Source organism: Canis lupus, chromosome Y (genome assembly GCF_048164855.1).
Source record: "Canis lupus baileyi chromosome Y, mCanLup2.hap1, whole genome shotgun sequence".
NCBI lineage: Eukaryota > Metazoa > Chordata > Mammalia > Carnivora > Canidae > Canis > Canis lupus.
Genome location: NC_132877.1, coordinates 6,705,001 through 6,724,229, shown reverse-complemented (window position 1 = coordinate 6,724,229; position 19,229 = coordinate 6,705,001). Strand labels below are relative to the sequence as shown.

General features: G+C 35.1%; 1 protein-coding gene across 13 annotated transcripts in view; it reads left to right on the top strand.

Moving 5' to 3' along the window:
• LOC140629027 (lysine-specific demethylase 6A-like) overlaps window positions 1-19,229 on the top strand; it is a 154,467-nt gene that overhangs the window by 81,063 nt on the left and 54,175 nt on the right. For all 13 annotated transcript variants that reach the window (XR_012026901.1, XR_012026900.1, XM_072818424.1 and 10 more), the window contains 3 exons: window positions 3,911-3,945; window positions 12,631-12,724; window positions 14,600-14,726. Coding sequence is in view for 11 of the 13 variants with exons in the window: in XM_072818424.1 (XP_072674525.1) it covers window positions 3,911-3,945; window positions 12,631-12,724; window positions 14,600-14,726 (256 nt within the window). In the remaining 2 variants the exon portion in view is untranslated. The remainder of the gene's footprint in view (window positions 1-3,910; window positions 3,946-12,630; window positions 12,725-14,599; window positions 14,727-19,229) is intronic.

Below are 19,229 nucleotides of genomic sequence, written 5' to 3'. Positions count from 1 at the left end.
ATCACTTTATTAACCATAGAAATGTCTAGTTTCTCATAGGTACTACTAACATGTAGTGATTGCTTGTTTCATGTTAAATATTATTAATAGTGGTGGTTGCACTTACTTAAATAGAAAAATGATTTCTCTACCTTCTGTTATTTGAGGATTTGAATATTCTACACACAGTGACTATTCTTTGTAATTCTTACCTATGCTTGTAAAATTGGGAAGATTCTAAGTATTCAAAGTAAAGTTAAACAGAACTGAATGGAAAATTTATTTTATTTTGTTAGTAAATCAGAAATACATAGTTTCCTGAAATAACTGTTTACATGTTGTTCTTAGAAATAGTAGATGGAGGGATCCCTGGGTGGCGCCGCGGTTTGGCGCCTGCCTTTGGCCCAGGGCGCGATCCTGGAGACCCCGGATCGAGTCCCACGTCGGGCTCCCAGTGCATGGAGCCTGCTTCTCCCTCTGCCTGTGTCTCTGCCTCTCTCTCTCTCTCCCTCTGTTACTATCATAAATAAATAAAAATTAAAAAAAAAATAAAAAAAGCCAAAAACCAAAAATCTTTAAAAAAAAAAAAAAAGAAATAGTAGATGGATTTGTGTAATTAGTATATTTGAAAAGAATTAGGTGATAAACAAAAGTCTCATATATGATTTTTAGGGGGATTATAGTTAATTCTATTAATTCAAAAAATTAAATTTTAAATTTGGGCACTCTTGCCCAAATTTCAGTATGCATAATTGAAAACTGCCTGGTTAAGCATTGTTGTAGTGTCTGTGTTACTCTTTAAAAGAACTTTTAAGGAGGTGCAGCTGAGTCGTATAGTCAGTTAAGCATCCACCTTTGGCTCAGATCATGTTCTCAGGGTCCTGGGATCAAGCCCTGGATTGGTCTTCCTGCTCAATGGGAGCATGCTTCTCCCTCTTTCCCCTGCCTGCCCTTCCACCTGCTTGTGCTCAGTCTTTCTCTCTCTGTCAAATAAATGAATAAAATCTTTAACAGAACATTTAAGAAATACCTTGTAAAAGAGAACATTGTATCTTATGTACCTGTGAGCTAGAGACATGGGATCTGAGACTAAGATCTGGAGGAAGTTCAGATTGTATTGAGGCGCAAGTTAGCTGATTTTTGCTTCCTTTACCTTTTATTAAATAGGTATGAAATTTGGGAAATTGACATTCAGATTTTCCATTTCTTTTACCTTGTTTTTTCCCTATAATCCAGTGTAGTGAGATGAACGAAGTAGTAGCTGAGATTCAGTAACGAAGTGAGATGAGATTAGTAGTAGCTGAACTTGACACATGGAAAGGAAAGCTATTTTGGGAAAGGGCATCAAGAAGGAAATAAAATCTGAATATATAAAATAATGATTTTAGCCTGTAAAATAAACAAATAAAATAAAATGTCTCTTATAGAATAAAATAACATAAAATAGACTTTGTTGTTGTTCTAAGTTGGTTTTTCTTTGTTAAAATATTTTTGTCCTCTCTAGGGAAGATTTCTTTTTTTAAAGATTTTATTTATTTATTCATGAGAGACACAGAGAAAGAGAGAGAGGCAGAGACACAGGCAGAGGGAGAAACAGGCTCCATGCAAGGAGCCCGATGCGGGACTCAATCCTGGGACTCCAGGATCACTCCCTGGGCCAAAGGCGGCACTAAACCGCTGCGCCACCCAAGGATCCCCTCTAGGGAAGATTTATTTTACATGGAGGGTAAAAGTGTGATCTGTAGCCCCTTTTTGTCCAAAAAGTTACTTGATTTTATAGTTAATTAAAAAATTGGAGGCCATTTTCTCTTTCATGGAAACGAATTTATAAATACTTAATACGGTGTTCTCTAATCTCTAATACGGTGTTCTCTAATCTAATGTAGAGAAAGGTGGGGAATTTACTAATTGATACTAGATAGGTACTAGGAAGGTGGGCAACTTACTAATGGAGTTTTTCAGGCTTTCACAACAGTGGCTAACTGAATCAGATTTTCTTTTTTTAAAGATTTATTCATTTATTTTAGAGAAACAGAGTGACCTGGAGGGGGGGCAGTGGGAACAGACAGATGGAAATAGTCCTCAAGCATACTTCCCACTGAGAACAGAGCCCCATGGTGATCTTGGTCCCAGGTTGTGACCTGAGCCAAAATCAAGAGTCAGACTCTTGAGCCACTGGAGCACTCCTGAATCGATCTTTAAGAGCTGACCTTAAGTTTTCATTTTTTCATGCTTCCTAGAAAGAATTTTATCTTTGTAATATCCGATGAGAGAGACCGTATTGGGAAAGTAGGGGCTGAAAAGGAGAGAAAAATAGTCATCTTAGCATTTTTCCTGTGGCAGATTTTGTCATTGCTGTGAGACTTCTCTTACAAAAAAAGAATTCACATATGTAAAAATTTTGCATATAATTTTGAAAGTCTCTCCTAAGAATCTAACAAAGCGCAAAATATCTTTTCACTAATAAATGAAACCATGGAATTCAAAAGGCTAAATTTTAGTGTGTTTTTTTTTTTTTTTTTTTTTTTTTTATGATAATCACACACACACAGAGAGAGAGAGAGAGAGAGAGAGGCAGAGACACAGGCAGAGGGAGAAGCAGGCTCCATGCACCAGGAGCCCAACGTGGGATTCGATCCCGGGTCTTCAGGATCGCGCCCTGGGCCAAAGGCAGGCGCCAAACCGCTGCGCCACCCAGGGATCCCCAAAAGGCTAAATTTTAGTTGTAATTTTTGTGATTTTATTATTTTTAAAAATTAAGATTTTATTGGAGAGAGAAAGTGTGGAAGAGAAAGAGAGCTAGTGAGAGAGCACAGGCAGGGAGGGGCAGAGGCATAGGGAGAAGCAGACTCCTTGCTGAGCAGGGAGCCCCACGCATGCCGGACTTGATCCCAGAACTCTGAGATCATAACCTGAGCCAAAGGCAGATGTTTTACTGATGGAGCCATCCAGGTGCCTCTTGTGATCTTATTTTTATGCGCATTATGGTCTTTCCTGAATTATTAATGCTCCAGTGTTGGGAACTAGGTAATAGGAAGAGCTCTAAAAAAAGAGAAGTCAAATACTCTATTTGATTTTTTTCAGGTGTATTTATTTTTTAATCAGGTTTTTAGGATATTTGACTTCTTTATTTTTTTTACTTCTCTGTGTGTATGTGTGTGTGTGTGTGTTTAACTTCTTTAAATAAAAGCCATCAATTTTTCTAAAAAACTGAAAAGAACTCATTTCTGCTATGTGTGTTTACTTGTATTACCCAGATCTGTAATTTAAAAGGAAATACTGGGGCAGCCTGGGTGGCTCAGTGGTTTAGTGCCGCCTTTGGCTCGGGGTGTGATCCTGGAGACCCGGGATTGAGTCCCGCATTGGGCTCCCTGCATGGAGCCTGTTTCTCCCTCTGCCTGTGCTCTGCCTCTCTCTCTCTATGTGTGTGTGTCTCATGAATAAATAAATAAAATCTTTTAAAAAAATAAAAGGAAATATTGTTTATGGGATTTACTATGAAGGGACAGCTCTTGTATATTTAGAAACATATCTTTATTAAGTAGAAACTTTACTACATTTGTAAGGTGAAAGTTTGTGAATGTTGTATATTATGATATATACATTTGAAAGATATAGTTACTATTGTTGATGTGAGCTTCATATACTATTTACTTTTGGTTTTTAATGTTCGTAATGTGAGAATTTTTCTGTATTAAAAAAGTAATTAAAATTATATTTTAATTTATTAGTGACTTAAAATAATGTTTTCTTAATATGATTATGGTCTTTAGCAGATCTATTTGCTTGTTGGTTTAGTAAACACAAAAGACACACTCCTAAATCATATTTATAATCTTTAGTTTTAGCATGTCCTCTGTTTTATTTTCCTTATTTTTATTATGTTAAATCAACTATATTGTAATTTATTTTTTGCCATGATCTTTTGCAGTTCAATTTCACATTGCCCACTTATATGAAACCCAGGTAAGTGTTTAGCTTATTATGCTTAAAATAAGAACAAAATCTTACAACAAATCCTCTCAATACTTTAAGTGAAATCAATTTTACAAGGCAGTTTCATGCTTTAATTGAGATGATTATTAATCAGTTTATTTGATTTCTAAGTATATACTCCCGTATTTACTGTATTTAATATAGTTGTATATTTATATTCATTACATATATTTGCATTTTTGCCTGGTAAAAAGATTATGCAAGACACATGAAGGTATTTGAGGTTTGTATTCAATATGTGTGTAGTATTTGTAACTACCTTCAACTCACTGTAATTTAATAAATTCCCCCAAACACTCTTTGCTCTATACTAGGAACTGTCCTTTAATATGATTTGCCTCTAAACTTGAGTCATTTGCCTGCTGTGAAATGACTGTACTTGGGATACCTGGGTGGCTCAGGGGTTGAGCGACTGCTCATTGGAACTCATTGAGTTCCAGGATGGAGTCTCACATTGGGCTCTTTGCATGGAGCCTGCTTCTCCCTCTGCCTAATTCTCTCCCTCTCCCCTTCTGTGTTTCTCATTTGTTTGTTTCATAAATAAATAAAATCTTAAAAAAGAAATGCCTATACTTGAGAAGCTTTCCGCTCTCATGATATTAATGTTTAATTTATTTTTCAAAATGTTTGTGGATATTTATTTTTACTTAAATTCAGTTAATTAACGTATAGCGTATTATTAGTTTCAGAGGTAGAGTTCAGTGATTGGTCAGTTGCATATAATACCTCATTATATCATGGGCCCTCCTTCATGCTTATCACCCAGTTACCCCATCCCCCCACCTACCTCCTCTCCAGCGACCATCAGTTTGTTTCCTAGAGTTAAGAGTGGTTTGTCTACCTCTTGGATTTGGTCTCATGTCTCCCTCTGTTCCCCTATGCCTCTCTGTTTTGTTTCTTAAACTCTACATCTGAATAAAATCAAATGGTCTTTCTCTGACTGACTTATTTTGCTTAGTGATAATACCCTCTGGTTCATTCCAAAACGTTGCAAATGGCAAAGTACCATTTTTTTGATGGCTGAGTAGTATTCCATATATCACATCCTCTTTTTTTTTTTTTTTTCTAAATTTTAATTTATTTATGATAGTCACAGAGAGAGAGAGAGAGAGGCAGAGACATAGGCAGAGGGAGAAGCAGGCTCCATGCACCGGGAGCCCGACGTGGGATTCGATCCCGGGTCTCCAGGATCGCGCCCTGGGCCAAAGGCAGGCTCCAAACTGCTGCGCCACCCAGGGATCCCTCACATCCTCTTTATCCATTCATCTGTTAGTGGACATTTGGGCTCTTTCCGTAGTTTGGCTATTGGGGACATTCCTGCTATACACATTGGGGTGCAAGTGTCCCAGCAGATCACTACAGAGTAAATACCTAGTAGTACAATTGCTGGGTCATAGGGTAGCTCTATTTTCAAATTTTTGAGGAACTTAAATACTGTTCCAGAGTGGCTGCACCAGCTTCTATTCCTACCAGCAGTGCAAGACAGTACCCTTTTTCTGCATCCTTGCCAACATCTGTTGTTTCTGGACTTGTTAATTTTGCTTGTAGATATTTATAATAAGATGTTGTCTTACTTAGATGTTTTTAAGTAATATTGAAATACCTTTTGGGCAGCCCCGGTGGCGCAGCGGTTTAGTGCTGCCTGCAGCCCAGGGTGTGATCCTGGAGACCCTGGATCGAGTCCCACGTCAGGCTCTTTGTATGATGCCTGCTTCTCCCTCTGCCTGTGTCTCTGCCTCTCTCTCTCTCTGTCTATCATGAATAAATAAATAAAAACTTTAAAAAAAAAAAAGAAATACCTTTTAAATATATTATTATTTGTAATGCACAGTATAGTCAACTTTGATATGTATATTACCATTACTTCAAGGTATTTTCAACTATTTCAGTCTAATTTTAGGATGTTTTATGTATGGTAGATTTTTGGGGAATCCCTGGGTGGCTCAGCAGTTAGCGCCTGCCTTCAGCCCGGGGTGTGATCCTGGAGTCCTGGGATCGAGTCCCACATCGGGCTCTCTGCATGGAGCCTGCTTCTCCCTCTGCCTGTGTCTTTGCCTCTCTCTGTGTCTCTCATGAACAAATAAATTAAATCTTAAAAAAAAAAAAAGACTATTATGTATGGCAGATTTTATTTGGTTGTTGCATTAACATGTATTTATAGTCCATGATAAAAATCAGGAATTTGAAGGAGGCTGAAAAAAAAAAAGTTTGTGGGAGCCTAAGTGGCTTTAGTTGGTCAGACTCTTTTAATTTTTTTAAATTTATTTATTGGGGTGCCAACTCTTGATTTCTGGGTAAGTCATGATCTCAGAGTTGTGGGATTGAGCCCTGAATGGGGGCTCTGTGCTCAGTGTAGAGTCAACTCGAGATTCTCTCTTTCTTTCTCTTTCTGCCTCTCACCCTGCTCATGTGCTTTCTCTCTATTTCTCTCTCAAATAAATAAAAGGAGAGGGAGAAGCAGACTTCCTGCTAATAAGCAGGGAGCCCAACTCAGTTTAGGCTTGGTCCCAGTACTCTGGGATCATAACCGGAGTGGAAGGCAAACAGTTAACTATTTATGCCACCTAGACTCCCTAACTGTCAGACTCTTGATCCCAGCTGAAGAATTGATCTCAGGATTGTGAGTTCAAGTCCCAGATTAGGCTTCACACTGGATGTGTATCCTCTTTTTTAAAAAGTGTAGAATTTTTCCAGAATATGAGTGGCTGAATAATTATGATTGTATTTAGTTATGTGATAGAACATACATACAGTGTCTTCTCAGGAAGGAAAAAAATTTGCTCCATCTAGTAAAAATGTGTGAGTTCTAGTTTATTTTTAGTCTAGGTATAAAATAAAGAGTAGAGATTATGCAGGGACACGTGGGTGGCTCAGCAGCTGAGTGTCTACCTTTGGCTCAGGGTGTAATGTTGAGCATCTCTGTGTTTATTGGCCATCTGGATGTCTTCTTTGGAGAAATGTGTGTTCATGTTTTCTATTTCTTTTTTTTTTTTAAGATTTATTTTTTTATTTATGATAGACATAGAGAGAGAGAGAGGCAGAGACACAAGCAGAGGGAGAAGCAGGCTCCATGATGGGAGCCTGACGCGGGACTTGATCCTGGGACTCCAGGATCGCGCCCTGGGCCAAAGGCAGGCGCCAAACTACTGAGCCACCCAGGGATCCCCATGTTTTCTATTTCTTGACTAGATTATTTGTGTTTGTGTTGAGTTTGTGGTTTTTTGTTTTTTTTTTTAATGTGTTGAGTTTGAGAACTTGTCTATATACATCTTGGATACTAGCCCTTTATTAGGTAGTGTCATTTTCAGATACCTTCTCCCATTCTGTAGGTTGCCTTTTAGTTTTGTTGATGGTTTCCTTCACTGTACAGAAGCTTTTTTAAAAATATTTTATTTATTCATGAGAGGCACACACAGAGAGAGAGAGAGAGAGTGGCAGAGACACAGGCAGAGGGAGAAGCAGGCTCCATGCAGGGAGCCTGATGCGGCACTCAATCCCGGGACCCCAGGATCACGCCCTGAGTCAAAGGCAGGCACTAAACTGCTGAGCCACTCAGGGATCCCCAAGAATTGGCAACCTTCTTATGTGATTGGCATAGATAAAAATGTTTACCTCCCAACTGAACCTTTGAAAAATGCAGGGTTTTTTTCCATTGGCTATTGATTTTTTTTTTATCCTGTATATATGGAGTTGATTTTAAGTACATTCAATCTCATAATCATTTGTGCATGTTTAAGTATTAAAACTACCTTAATATCAGTGTAGTTTTCAAAGAATGAAAAGAACAGGGATCCCTGGGTGGCACAGTGGTTTGGCGCCTGCCTTTGGCCCAGGGCGCAATCCTGGAGACCCGGGATCGAATCCCACATCAGGCTCCCGGTGCATGGAGCCTGCTTCTCCCTCTGCCTGTGTCTCTGCCTCTCTCTCTCTGTCTCTGTGTGACTGTCATAAAAAAAAAAAAAAAAAAAAAAATTTGAAAAGAACAGATATTAAAACTGAGTAATCAGGGCAGCCCTGGTGGCTCAGTGGTTTAGCACCACCTTCGGCCCAGGTTGTGATCCTGGAGACCCAGGATTGAGTCTCATGTCGGGCTCCCTGCATGTAGCCTGCTTCTGCCTCTGCCTGTGTCTCTGCCTCTCTCTCAGTCCTCTCTGTGTGTTCTCATGAATAAATAAATAAAATCTTAAAAAAAAAAACTGAGTAATCAATAAAGATACGAGTTTTCCCATTTGAGTCTTTGAAAAATTAGAGTATATCCATTATTAAATTGTGTAATATGATTAGTTAAAGCTCCTTTGAGCAGGACCTATATGAAATATGCTCTGGAAAAAAATAAACCACTAAGAATATAGTAGGTTTAAGAGAATGAGATGTATTTAAGTATGTATACATGAGTGGTATACACATTCCAGTCAGAGTGTCAGCAACTAAAAGCATAATTAAGATAGAGGTTTGAAACTCAAAAGATCTGAAAGAAGCTGGAATAAAAGACAGTGCTGACTCCCAATGCCTATTTTGTCAAATGGATTAACTATTAATGGGATTCTTATCTAGTCCACTTCTTATATCTTTAAACTGTAGACACATTTATGATTTTTTTAAGTAGTTCATAAGATTCTTAAATATATATTTGTCATATCTCCACATAAAGATAATACTATATAATATTTCATTTGGAGGGACCACAGTTGCTTCCAAATTATGGCAGTTATGAATGAGGCTATGTAATTCCTTTGGCCTTTCATAAATGCCCTTCTTTATCAGTTTGAGATAATTTCCCTGTATTCCTAATTCTTTTATCGTTTTTATCATGAAACGATACTGAATTCTATGAAATGGTTTTGAATTTTGTCAGAAGATGTTGAATTCTTACATTTTTTTTTTTCCTGCATCAATAGAACTGACCATATATTCCGTTTTAGTTCATTCCTTTACCCTAGTCTCTTGGAACCTTCATTTTACCCTATATATCTTTGAACTTTTGTATTCTAAATACTTCCTACAAACAGAATCATGCAGTATTTGTCCTTTTGTGCCTTACTTGTTTCATTTACATTACCATCTGTGTCATCTCTTGTCTAGCAGGTATCCAGAACTTCATTAGTATTTATGAGTGAATGAATAATGTATTTGGTTTCCATTCCTCTGTGAGTGAACCCTTGGGTTGTTTCTAACTTGTAGCAGTTGTAAGTAATGCTGCCATAAAGGTTGGTTGTTCAGATATCTAAGACACTATTTTGAATGCTTTTGGGTACATACTTGCTAGAATTGCTGAATCATAAAGTCCTTTTATGATTAATTTTTTTTGAGAAGACACAGTGATTACACCATCTTACATTTTCACACACACAGCATGCAGTCTTACACAGGGTTTGTATTTCTCCACATCATTTCTAGCATTTTCTATATTTTTACTCTGCATAAGTTTTAAAATTATATTTTATTGTAATACTAATTTGCCTTACCTTGTTAGCTAGTGGTTTTGATGGGTATTCATGTGCTTATTGGACATGTGCATATCTGTAGGAGAAATGTTTATTCCAGTCCTCTGATCATTTGTAATTGAATTATGGGGGTGGTTTTTTGTTGTTGTTGTTAGAGTTGTTGACTTGTTAAAAGTTCTTTAGGTCCCTTAAATATTGACCTATTATGAGATATATTATTGCAAATATTTTCTCCCATTCTGTGTGTTTTCAATACCTTCTGGGATTTGTATTGTCTTCATAGGATCTCTTCATGTACAAAGTTATAAACCTTTTAGTGATGTTCAGCTTATCTCTATTGCTTATGGTTTTGCATATATATAAAATATAAATATAAAATCCAAAGTCACAAAGACATTTTATTCTCTTTTCTTCTAAAAGCTTATAGTTCTATTTCTTACACGTAGGACTTGTATTCATTTTAAGTTTATTTTTCTTTCTTTTTTCCTTTTTTCCTTTTCCGTCCTTCCTTTCTTCCTTCACTCCTTACCTTCTTCCTTCCCCTTGTCTTTCCATTGATATGTAAATCTGTATTACCTCCTTGTCAACCATCATTCCACTTTTTGAGTCCATGAATTTCACTATTTTGTATACCTAATACAACTGTAATCATAATATTTGTCTATGGTTTATTTTGCTTAGCATAATGTCTTATGTAAATAGAACCCTAAGTGGTAAAGTACTTAGTAAATAAACTTAAGAGAATGAGAGACTTGTTTACTGAAAAGTACAAGACATTGATTTAAGAAGAAAAGCAAATAAAAAGCATCCATGTTTATTATTGGGAAATTTAATACTATTGAATTGTCTGTACACGTTTTAAGTCCCTTCTGCGGGGTTTTTTTAATGAATTCAAAATTGGTGTATAGATTTCTAATAAAGTCTCTCAAATAAATGAATTTTAAAATGCTTATACACAGTAAAAGAATACAAAGAGTGAAAACATAGCTCACAATGAAAGTATTTGAAACCCATTAATATAGTAAAGGATTGATCTTCCAAATACAAAAGACTCAATAACTCAATAGAAAAAAATTTAATAACTGAATTTCATAACGGGTTATATGTTTGCATAGAAAGTTCTCCAAGGAAGACATGTAAATGGCCAACAGGTGTATGAAATAATGCTTAATGTCCCTCACTAATCATTAGAGAAATTTAAGTCAAACCAGCGAGGTATCACTTAAACTTCTCTAGACAGGTATAATCAATAATGAAAAGACAGCAAATGTTGCCAAGGATGTAGAGAAATTGGAATCTTGGTATGCTGTTAGTGGGAAGTCAAAAATGATGTAAATACTATTAAAATCAGTATGTAAGATTTCTTCAAAAAATTAAAACTACCGTGGGATCCAATAATTCTTCTGAGTATCCAAAAGAATTAAAAATCAAGATTCCAAAGAGATGTTAGCAATATTGTGTTTCACAGCATTATTCAAATAGTCAAAATGGGAAAACAACCATTGACAGATTAATTGATAATGTGTTGGCACCTGGGTGGCTCAGTAGTTAAGCATCTGCCTTTGGTTCAGGTTGTGATCCTGGGGATCTGGGATCCAGTCCTGCATAGGGCTCCCCACAGGGAGCCTGCTTCTCCTTCTGTCTGTGTCTCTGCCTCTCTCTCTGTGTGTCTCATGAATTTAAAGGAAAAAAAAAAAACTCAAAAAAAAACAAACTGTGGTGGTGTATTATACAAGTCTTTTACATTCTTGGTAAATTTATTCCAAATATTTTTTCTTTTTTGTGTTACTTTAGAATTATTTTCTGAATTTGATTTTTAGATTATTCCTTATTAATGTATAACATACAAATGATACTTGATCATTAATTTTGTATCCTAGTAACTGCTAAATTTGATTTTGTTTATGCTTGGGGAAGTGTTTATCCTTGTATGTATGGGCATTTTTGAGGATGTGGAGATGGTGTCGATGTTTAAATTTGGTGTGCTTATATATATCTGTAGGTGCATATATGATAAAAATAAAAACTGAGGTTTTTTTTTTTCATTCTTGAGATTACTGTATTTGGTCACATTTGGTTACGAAAAGACCCTTAAAGTTACTAGCTGCAATATATACATTTTTTGATAACCATATTACTCTACACATTTAATACAAATCCTTGAAAATGACTGTTTCATCCTTTTAGTATCCCTACAAAATGACTAATTGCTTTTCCTAAGTACATTAAAAAGAATGCTCTAACCAATGAATCACTAAACTCTACCTCTGAAGCTAATAATAAATTATACGTTAATTAATTGAATTTAAGTTAAGAAAAGATAATGCTTTGAAGTTTTCTCTGGACTTTTTCCTGTTATGAAGGATTTGTATAAACATTAACACAATAATAGTAATAGCAGGTTTTACTGTTAGTACATTTTGGGGAGCACAGTGGGCAGTGGATTCATTTACAGATTTGCCTGTACCTTAAATATCATGAAGATTGTTTAGATTATAACTGTGGAAGAAGTGTCAGGTTTGTGGTTTTTTGTTTTGTTTTGTTTTGTTTTTGTGAGTAAAGTGATAGAAATTTATTAAGCAAAGGTAAAGAGAAAACTCTAAGAAGAGGGGTTCTGAAGAGTTGACTAAAGGGTCGGGTCTTTAAAAATGTTATTTCTTTGTATTTTTTCAAGAAGAATATTTTCTACAAGAGAAAAATCCATATTTTGTAAAATTGAAATGGTACCTACCTTTCCTTGTTTTAGAGTCTGTAAAACATAGTAGCACTTAAGACTATTTGTTTCATAAGTTATCTGTATCTTTGAAAGTCATTAATTGATACATTTGCTAGTGAATATTTGTACAGCTTTGTGAATGTTACTACATAAGGTATAAGTTTGAATTTACTCTCTAACTTTTGGATATAGCTGATTTTTAAAGTGTCAAATTGATACCCTGTTATACTGAAGGTTAATTTTATTAGCTGTTATCTATTCTGCAAAATGGTTGTCCAAGGTTGAAGAAATATTCCATTAATAAATTATAGAAACTTTATATTACCTAAATCATCCTATGCTACTAATTTTTTATATTAATATGTTTTAGTTTCTTACTATTTCATTATTTGAAGTTAATGAAATCATGACATCAATCCCTTATTAAAATCCTTATTTTTATTTAAAGACTTAAGTCATTTTGTATTTCTTTGACTATTTTCTTTTCTGCTTTAGAGGAAGTACCATTCTGCAAAAGAAGCTTATGAACAACTGTTACAGACAGAAAACCTGCCTGCAAAAGTGAAAGCAATTGTTTTACAACAGTTAGGTATATAAAAATTTATTTTCTATTATAGATTGCATTAATTACAAAATTTTGAGTGGCTGGTGGGAGCAGTTGGAATCTCTGTGTAATGGTCACTTTCATTTGTAATCATGTGTTAAGATAAATGATAATGTGTATTTTTTGAGAGTTAGTGTAAAATATTTTATACTGTAAATGTTTATTTTTAACTGTATTCCTTTTCTTCTTTTGTGTGTGTGTGTATATATATATATTCTTTTTTTGTCCATAATTGATATTTATTTATTTACTTACTTACTTACTAAAAAATATTTTATTTATTCAAGAGAGGAGAGAGAGAGGGGCAGAGACACAGGCAGAGGGAGAAGCAGGCTCCATGCAGGGAGCCTGCTGTGGGACTCGATCCTGGGTCTCCAGGATCAGGCCCCTGGGTTGAAGGCAGTGCTAAACTGCTGAGCCACCCGGGCTGCCCCAGATAGTCCTTTTAAATTCTCAATATTATTCTCTTGTACTTGATCTCTCAAGAAAATTTGAATACTTCCACGTGCTTGGCGCTTTATGAAATTAATTAAATTCACATCTTGCACACACTTAATAGCTACTAAGCTTGCTTTCACAAGCTCATTCACAATATGAATGAAAAATTCTAGGGTATGTCACTGTATTTTCTACAGCATTTCTTATAATCTTATGTTTTTAATAAGAAAATACAGTTCTAAGGTAATGTAAAGCTAATATGATTATTTCTTAAAGGATAGTTAATAATTCCCTCATAATTCATATTGTTAGTTTATCTTCATATCTATGTTTCATATATTGGTTGGAGTTTTTTGTTTTGTTTTGTTTTAAATTTTTTATTTATTTATGATAGTCACACAGAGAGAGAGAGAGAGGCAGAGACATAGGCAGAGGGGGAAGCAAGCTCCATGCACCGGGAGCCTGATGTGGGATTCGATCCCGGGTCTCCAGGATCGCGCCCTGGGCCAAAGGCAGGCGCCAAACCGCTGTGCCACCCAGGGATCCCTATTGGTCGGAGTTTGTATTTTTTTTCAATGTTTCTACTTGGTTTTGAGCAAATAATTCATAAATTTTAATCAAATTTGTTGGTCATGTGTAGGTCTTTATAATGTCATTTTATAATCTTATCTATGCCTAAAGCAAGTAGGCATAGTTTTACCACTGGTATTTTTGCAAAAGTAATTTTATATATTATACTCAAAACTGAAACACTGGTTTCTATTTGTCTTAGATATGAATTTAATATGTATGATCATAGTCCAGTTTTTCCATTGTATCTACCCTTGTAGATCTAAAACTGTTTATTAGCAAGGCACTCTGTGCTGCTCTTATTCTCTTTGAACTTACTTTTCATTTAGTTTTCCATATAGCTTCGGAGAGTTTGTTGTTTTTACTCTTGGTCAAATATTATATACTTAGGATGTTAATGAAAATAACCAGTCTACATAAGGGTTTTGAAAATTACTTAAGTGCTCTATCTTTTTGATTATTCCTTAGAAATCAACATTGGATTGCTCATTCTTTTAACCTTCAAAAAAAAGTAAATTAATCCTCTTTATATTTTTGGTTTATAAGTTGGATTTTTTTCAATTAATTTTAGAAAAGGAAAATCCATGACTGCTAATTTAAGAAGTGTTAGTGCATTGCCCAAAATAATTGAATTTCTCTCCGTTCTTTAAGAACCCCTAGCCACCTTTAATTGTAGCATTTTGCGTGAAGTAGACTTTCCTGTAGTTATCTCTGGTGGTTTTAAATTTGGGGTAAGTTTGATCCAAAATGAAAATGTATGGGAAGGATATTTTATTTGTATTCTTTATGATACTCTTAGGCTGGAAGAATAGTTGAATGATGGGTAAATGCTTATAATTTTTTTAATTCTAGGATGGATGCATCATAATGTGGATTTACTGGGAGACAGAGCCAGCAAGGAAAGCTATGCTATTCAGTATCTACAAAAGTCTTTGGAGGCAGATCCTAATTCTGGCCAGTCTTGGTATTTCCTTGGGAGGTGAGACAAGACTCTTGGGTTGTGCTGCATAGAGTTAATTTATAATCCAAAATGCTGGTTTACATGGTGTCTGTGTAGTGACTTATTATAAGTACGTTGTAACAGATTCTTTTTTATATAATTTTTAAAAAATATTTTATTTATTTATTCATGACAGACCCAAAGAGAGAGAGAGAGGCAGAGACGCAGGGAGAGGCAGAAGCAGGCTCCATGCAGGAAGCCTGATGTGGGACTCGATCCCGGGACTCCAGGATCATGCCCTGAGCCTAAGGCAGGCGCTTAACTGCTGAGCCACCCAGGCATTCCTATAACAGATTCTTGAGAAGTAAAACTGGATTACTCTAAATTTGGTGCATTTAGTGAGCAATGTTTATTTTAGTTACCAATTTTTGTTTTTACCCTGTCTTCATGGTACTTGCATTATCTAGTATTTGAAATATTCAGTCGTTTTCAAGAAACCCCAAATATCACTAATAATGTTTTTCAATTCAGTATTTAAATTTTATTCCCTCTGTTATTTCTATAATTTTAAATGTATCATTTTAACAGAGTTCATTTTTATTCTCCATGATGACTTACGGTAAAGTTCATTTGAAGAATTTTAGGACTCAATTTTCATTTCACATAAATTTGATCTGTCAGGTTCCTTTTCTGAAAGTTATGGGCTTATATTTCTTACTTGGTAAAGGGAGATTAGGTTAGCTTTTCTTTAAAAATACTTGATTATTGGGACAGCTGGGTGGCTCAGCATTTGAACGTCTGCCTTTGGCTCAGGGCGTGATCCAGGAGTCCAGGGATCAAGTCCCACATCGTGCTCCACACATGAAGCCTGCTTCTCTTATCCCGCTGCCTGTGTCTCTGCCTCTCCCCTCTCTTTCATGAATAAATAAAATCATTAAAAATTTTGATAATCTTTTAATCATGTATAATAACAATTGGTAGGTAAACAACTTTAATATCCTTTTTTCCCAGTCTTTCCAAGACTTATCAATAAATCTAGTCTTAGTGGCATAAAATGTAAAACTTTTAAATCCAAACTTAGTCTTTCTTCTCCACTAAAAGTTCTAAGGATGAAGCTGAAATCTTTTCTGTCTTTGTTACCTATTATTGTACATTGAACAAACTGGCTATTTAAAAAATGGAATAAGTGAACTAAGTGTAACTAGTGTTTGGATTTGGTGCTAAGAGCTATTATTGTTAGCTTTGCATAATGCTTATTTTAATAGTGACTATAAAAAAAGGTTTATTACAAGAAAAAAAGGAGAGCTATAAAATTTAACCTCTAGGGCAGCCAGGGTGGCTCAGCAGTTTGGTGCCCCCTTCAGCCCAGGACGGGATCCTGGAGACCCAGGATCAAGTCCCATGTCGGGCTCCCTGCATGGAGACTGCTTCTCCATCTGCCTGTGTCTCTGCCTCTCTCTCTCTCTGTGTCTATCATGAATAAATAAATAAAATCTTAAAAAAAATTAACCTCTAATTGTTTTTATGGATTAGTCTCTTATTACTATAGGTTATAGGAGAGTGAATAGTTTCTTGGTACAAGATAAAAATATGTACTATAGTATGTACTGTGTATACTTTTTAAATATACAGAATTATTATTTTTAATCACAGACAAATATAGAATAGAATGAAATATTTTTAAAGCTACCATTTAAATAATGATATCCTTTTCCATCTCTTTGAGAACAATATTGCACAAAGGATTTTACCCATAATCCAACTTTAAAACATTAACATGTAATTTATTTTTCACTTTCTGGATTAAATTATCTGAATGTACAGAACATCTTCTTGACTTCTCAAGTAGAAGGTATTAATGTTTTTTGGAGTTCAGGATTATCATTTTAGATAATAATTATTTTTTAATCTGTTAAATTTTTTTCTATGATTTCTGTGATTTTTCTTCTTTTGCTCTAACCTACTGTCTACTAATCTATTACTTTTCATTCGCCTTGTTGCTACAGAAATTTAGGTTTGTGAAAATTTATATTTTAAAATTCATTAAAAAATAATAAAATAAAATTCATTAAAGCTCTGAATGAAGATCTCACTCATTGTCCATAAAATTCACAGGGATTTGATGATACTAATATTTCAGAGACTTTTATTTGTTACTTCTGCATTCAAAGCTGTATTGTGTATTGTTGCTTGTTGATTGGCATGTGTATATAAAAGTGAGATGGTGGCCACTTGAGTGGTTCAGTCAGTTAAATGTCTGTCTTTAGGCTCAGGTCATGATCTCAGGGTTGGAGTCCTGCATCAGTGGGGGAGCCTCTCTGTCTTCCTATGCTGCTCCAGCTGCATGTGTGCTCTTCCTTCATCTCTCTCAAGTGAATAAATAACGTAAAAAAAAATGAGGTGGTAATATGGGGATATAGTTATACTTAAAATGGTAAGAGGCTCTGTCAATAGTTTCTGACAGGAACAGAAGTGTTGAAGAATTGGGAGTGATCACTCAGTCAAGTTCATTTATTTCCTCATTCTATACACAGGGGATATGAGTCAAGAGAAGTAAAGTGGTTTCCTTAAGGGTACTGAGTGTCACAGAAAGGGCTGGAACTCAAGTTTATTTGGTGCTGCCTGTATTAGAAGCCAGCCTGCCTTAAAGGAATCTACATAAATTGTTTTGGGGGAAAAGTTCTTGGTGATTGGACTTAGATATTAGTATTCGGGAACATTGACATTATGTTTTGACTTTTAAAATGGTATGTGATAATGCACTTTTCAGAAAATTTTTCTTATTTTCCTAGCATTTAGGCAAGTGTGTCTGATAATCTGAAATTTGGTTTTGTTAAAATTTTTTTCTGTTGCTATTCACATCAACTCTGTGTCCTTGTTTCCAGTTATTACTGACTCTTTTTTATATTCCTTCCAACGTGGGTTTTGTGTGCTCTCTAAAATTGCTTTCTCTGTTTTCTTTTACTGGTGTTTCTTCTATCTCTTAACCCACAAATTAGTCATTCTTTAGATTTGTTTCTCCCTCACCTCTTATATCCATCTTGTGTTCTTAAGCCTCTCTTTCATATGGATAAATTGCAAATTAAGATTTCTAACTCTTAAGGTTCTGAACTTGTTTCATAATTCAGTTCTGTTCACACCAAAACTCTAAATCAGCATCTTTTAAAAGCTCGTATATCGTGTTCTTTCTCAAAATAAATACTTTATTCTTTCTCACAGTAAGTTACCTTTTTATATGTTTTACAATTAAATCTCCTTTAGTATCTAGTGAAGTCATTGAGTCTTTATCAATCATTTATTATTATTCTTGTATATAATTTTCATTATTTCCACTATAATTGTGGCTCAAGAGTTTGTATCAGCCTTGTGATTTTCTGTCTCAAATTTATTTTCATTGAGTCTTTAATTTTTCACTTTACACATTGTTAGAAGATTGTTTCTGTACATTGGACCCTTGCCTTTTTTGAAGGATAGATTCAAGTTGATCACAGATTTAAGTTTTCCATTTGTAGAGTAAGTTTTTAGATGATATGCTTTTTGTCCTCTTTCCTACTATAATCAGTGGTTCCCAACCATTTGGGTTACCTGAATTAGCAAAATTTGAATAAAAAATAGTAGTGGTCACCTTAAAGTGGCTATGGAATCATGTGGTTCCTGAGATCGAGCCCCATATCAGGCTCCCTGCCTAGCGGGAACCTGCTTCTCTCCCTCTCTCTTCCTTCTGCTTGTGTTCCCTCTCATGAGCTCTCTCTCTCTCTGAAATAAGTAAATAAATAAAATGTTTAAAAAACAATTTTGCTATTTTGTATCCTCCAATTAGAACTGTATATACAAAGAATTCCATTGAAATACATATTGAAATAATTCCTGTCTTAAGAAAATAAATTTAAAACCCAGACTACTTGTTGGCTGTGATTTGGGTAGTAAAGTTTTCCTTTCTTTAAATCATTGTAAGTTTTGTGTCTTTGTTGGTTAGATGGTTTTTTGGTAAAGTAGCCATATACTGTCCTTTACTTTTAACATTTCTTAATATAACTGCTTTTTACAAAGTAGGATTAGGGATGTCTGAGTGACTCAGTGGTTGAGTGTCTGTCTGCCTTTGGCTCAGGGTGTGATCCTGGGGTTCTGGGATCAAGTTTCTGCATCAGGCTCCCTGTAGGGAGGAGACTGAGAGGCCTATGTCTCTGCCTCTGTGTCTATCATGAATAAACAAAATTCTTTAAAAAAGGATTAAAATGTAAATTATTTAAAATACCTAAATGGGGAGTGCCTAGGTGGCTTAGTTGGTTAAGCATCTATCTCTTGAGTTCACCTCAGGGTGACGAGTTCAAGTCCTGCTTAATTTATTTAAATAAAAGTCAATAAAATTTTAAATTTTATTTAAGTCAATTTTTATTTAAATCAGATATTTAAGGTGTTTCATGCTGTTTTTCACATTTAATTTGATAATTGCCTCTTTTGAAATTTTCATGAATTAAGGAATGTTTGTTCTGAGTATTGTAAATTTATAAAGGAAAATGCGGGTTATCAACATTTAGGTTT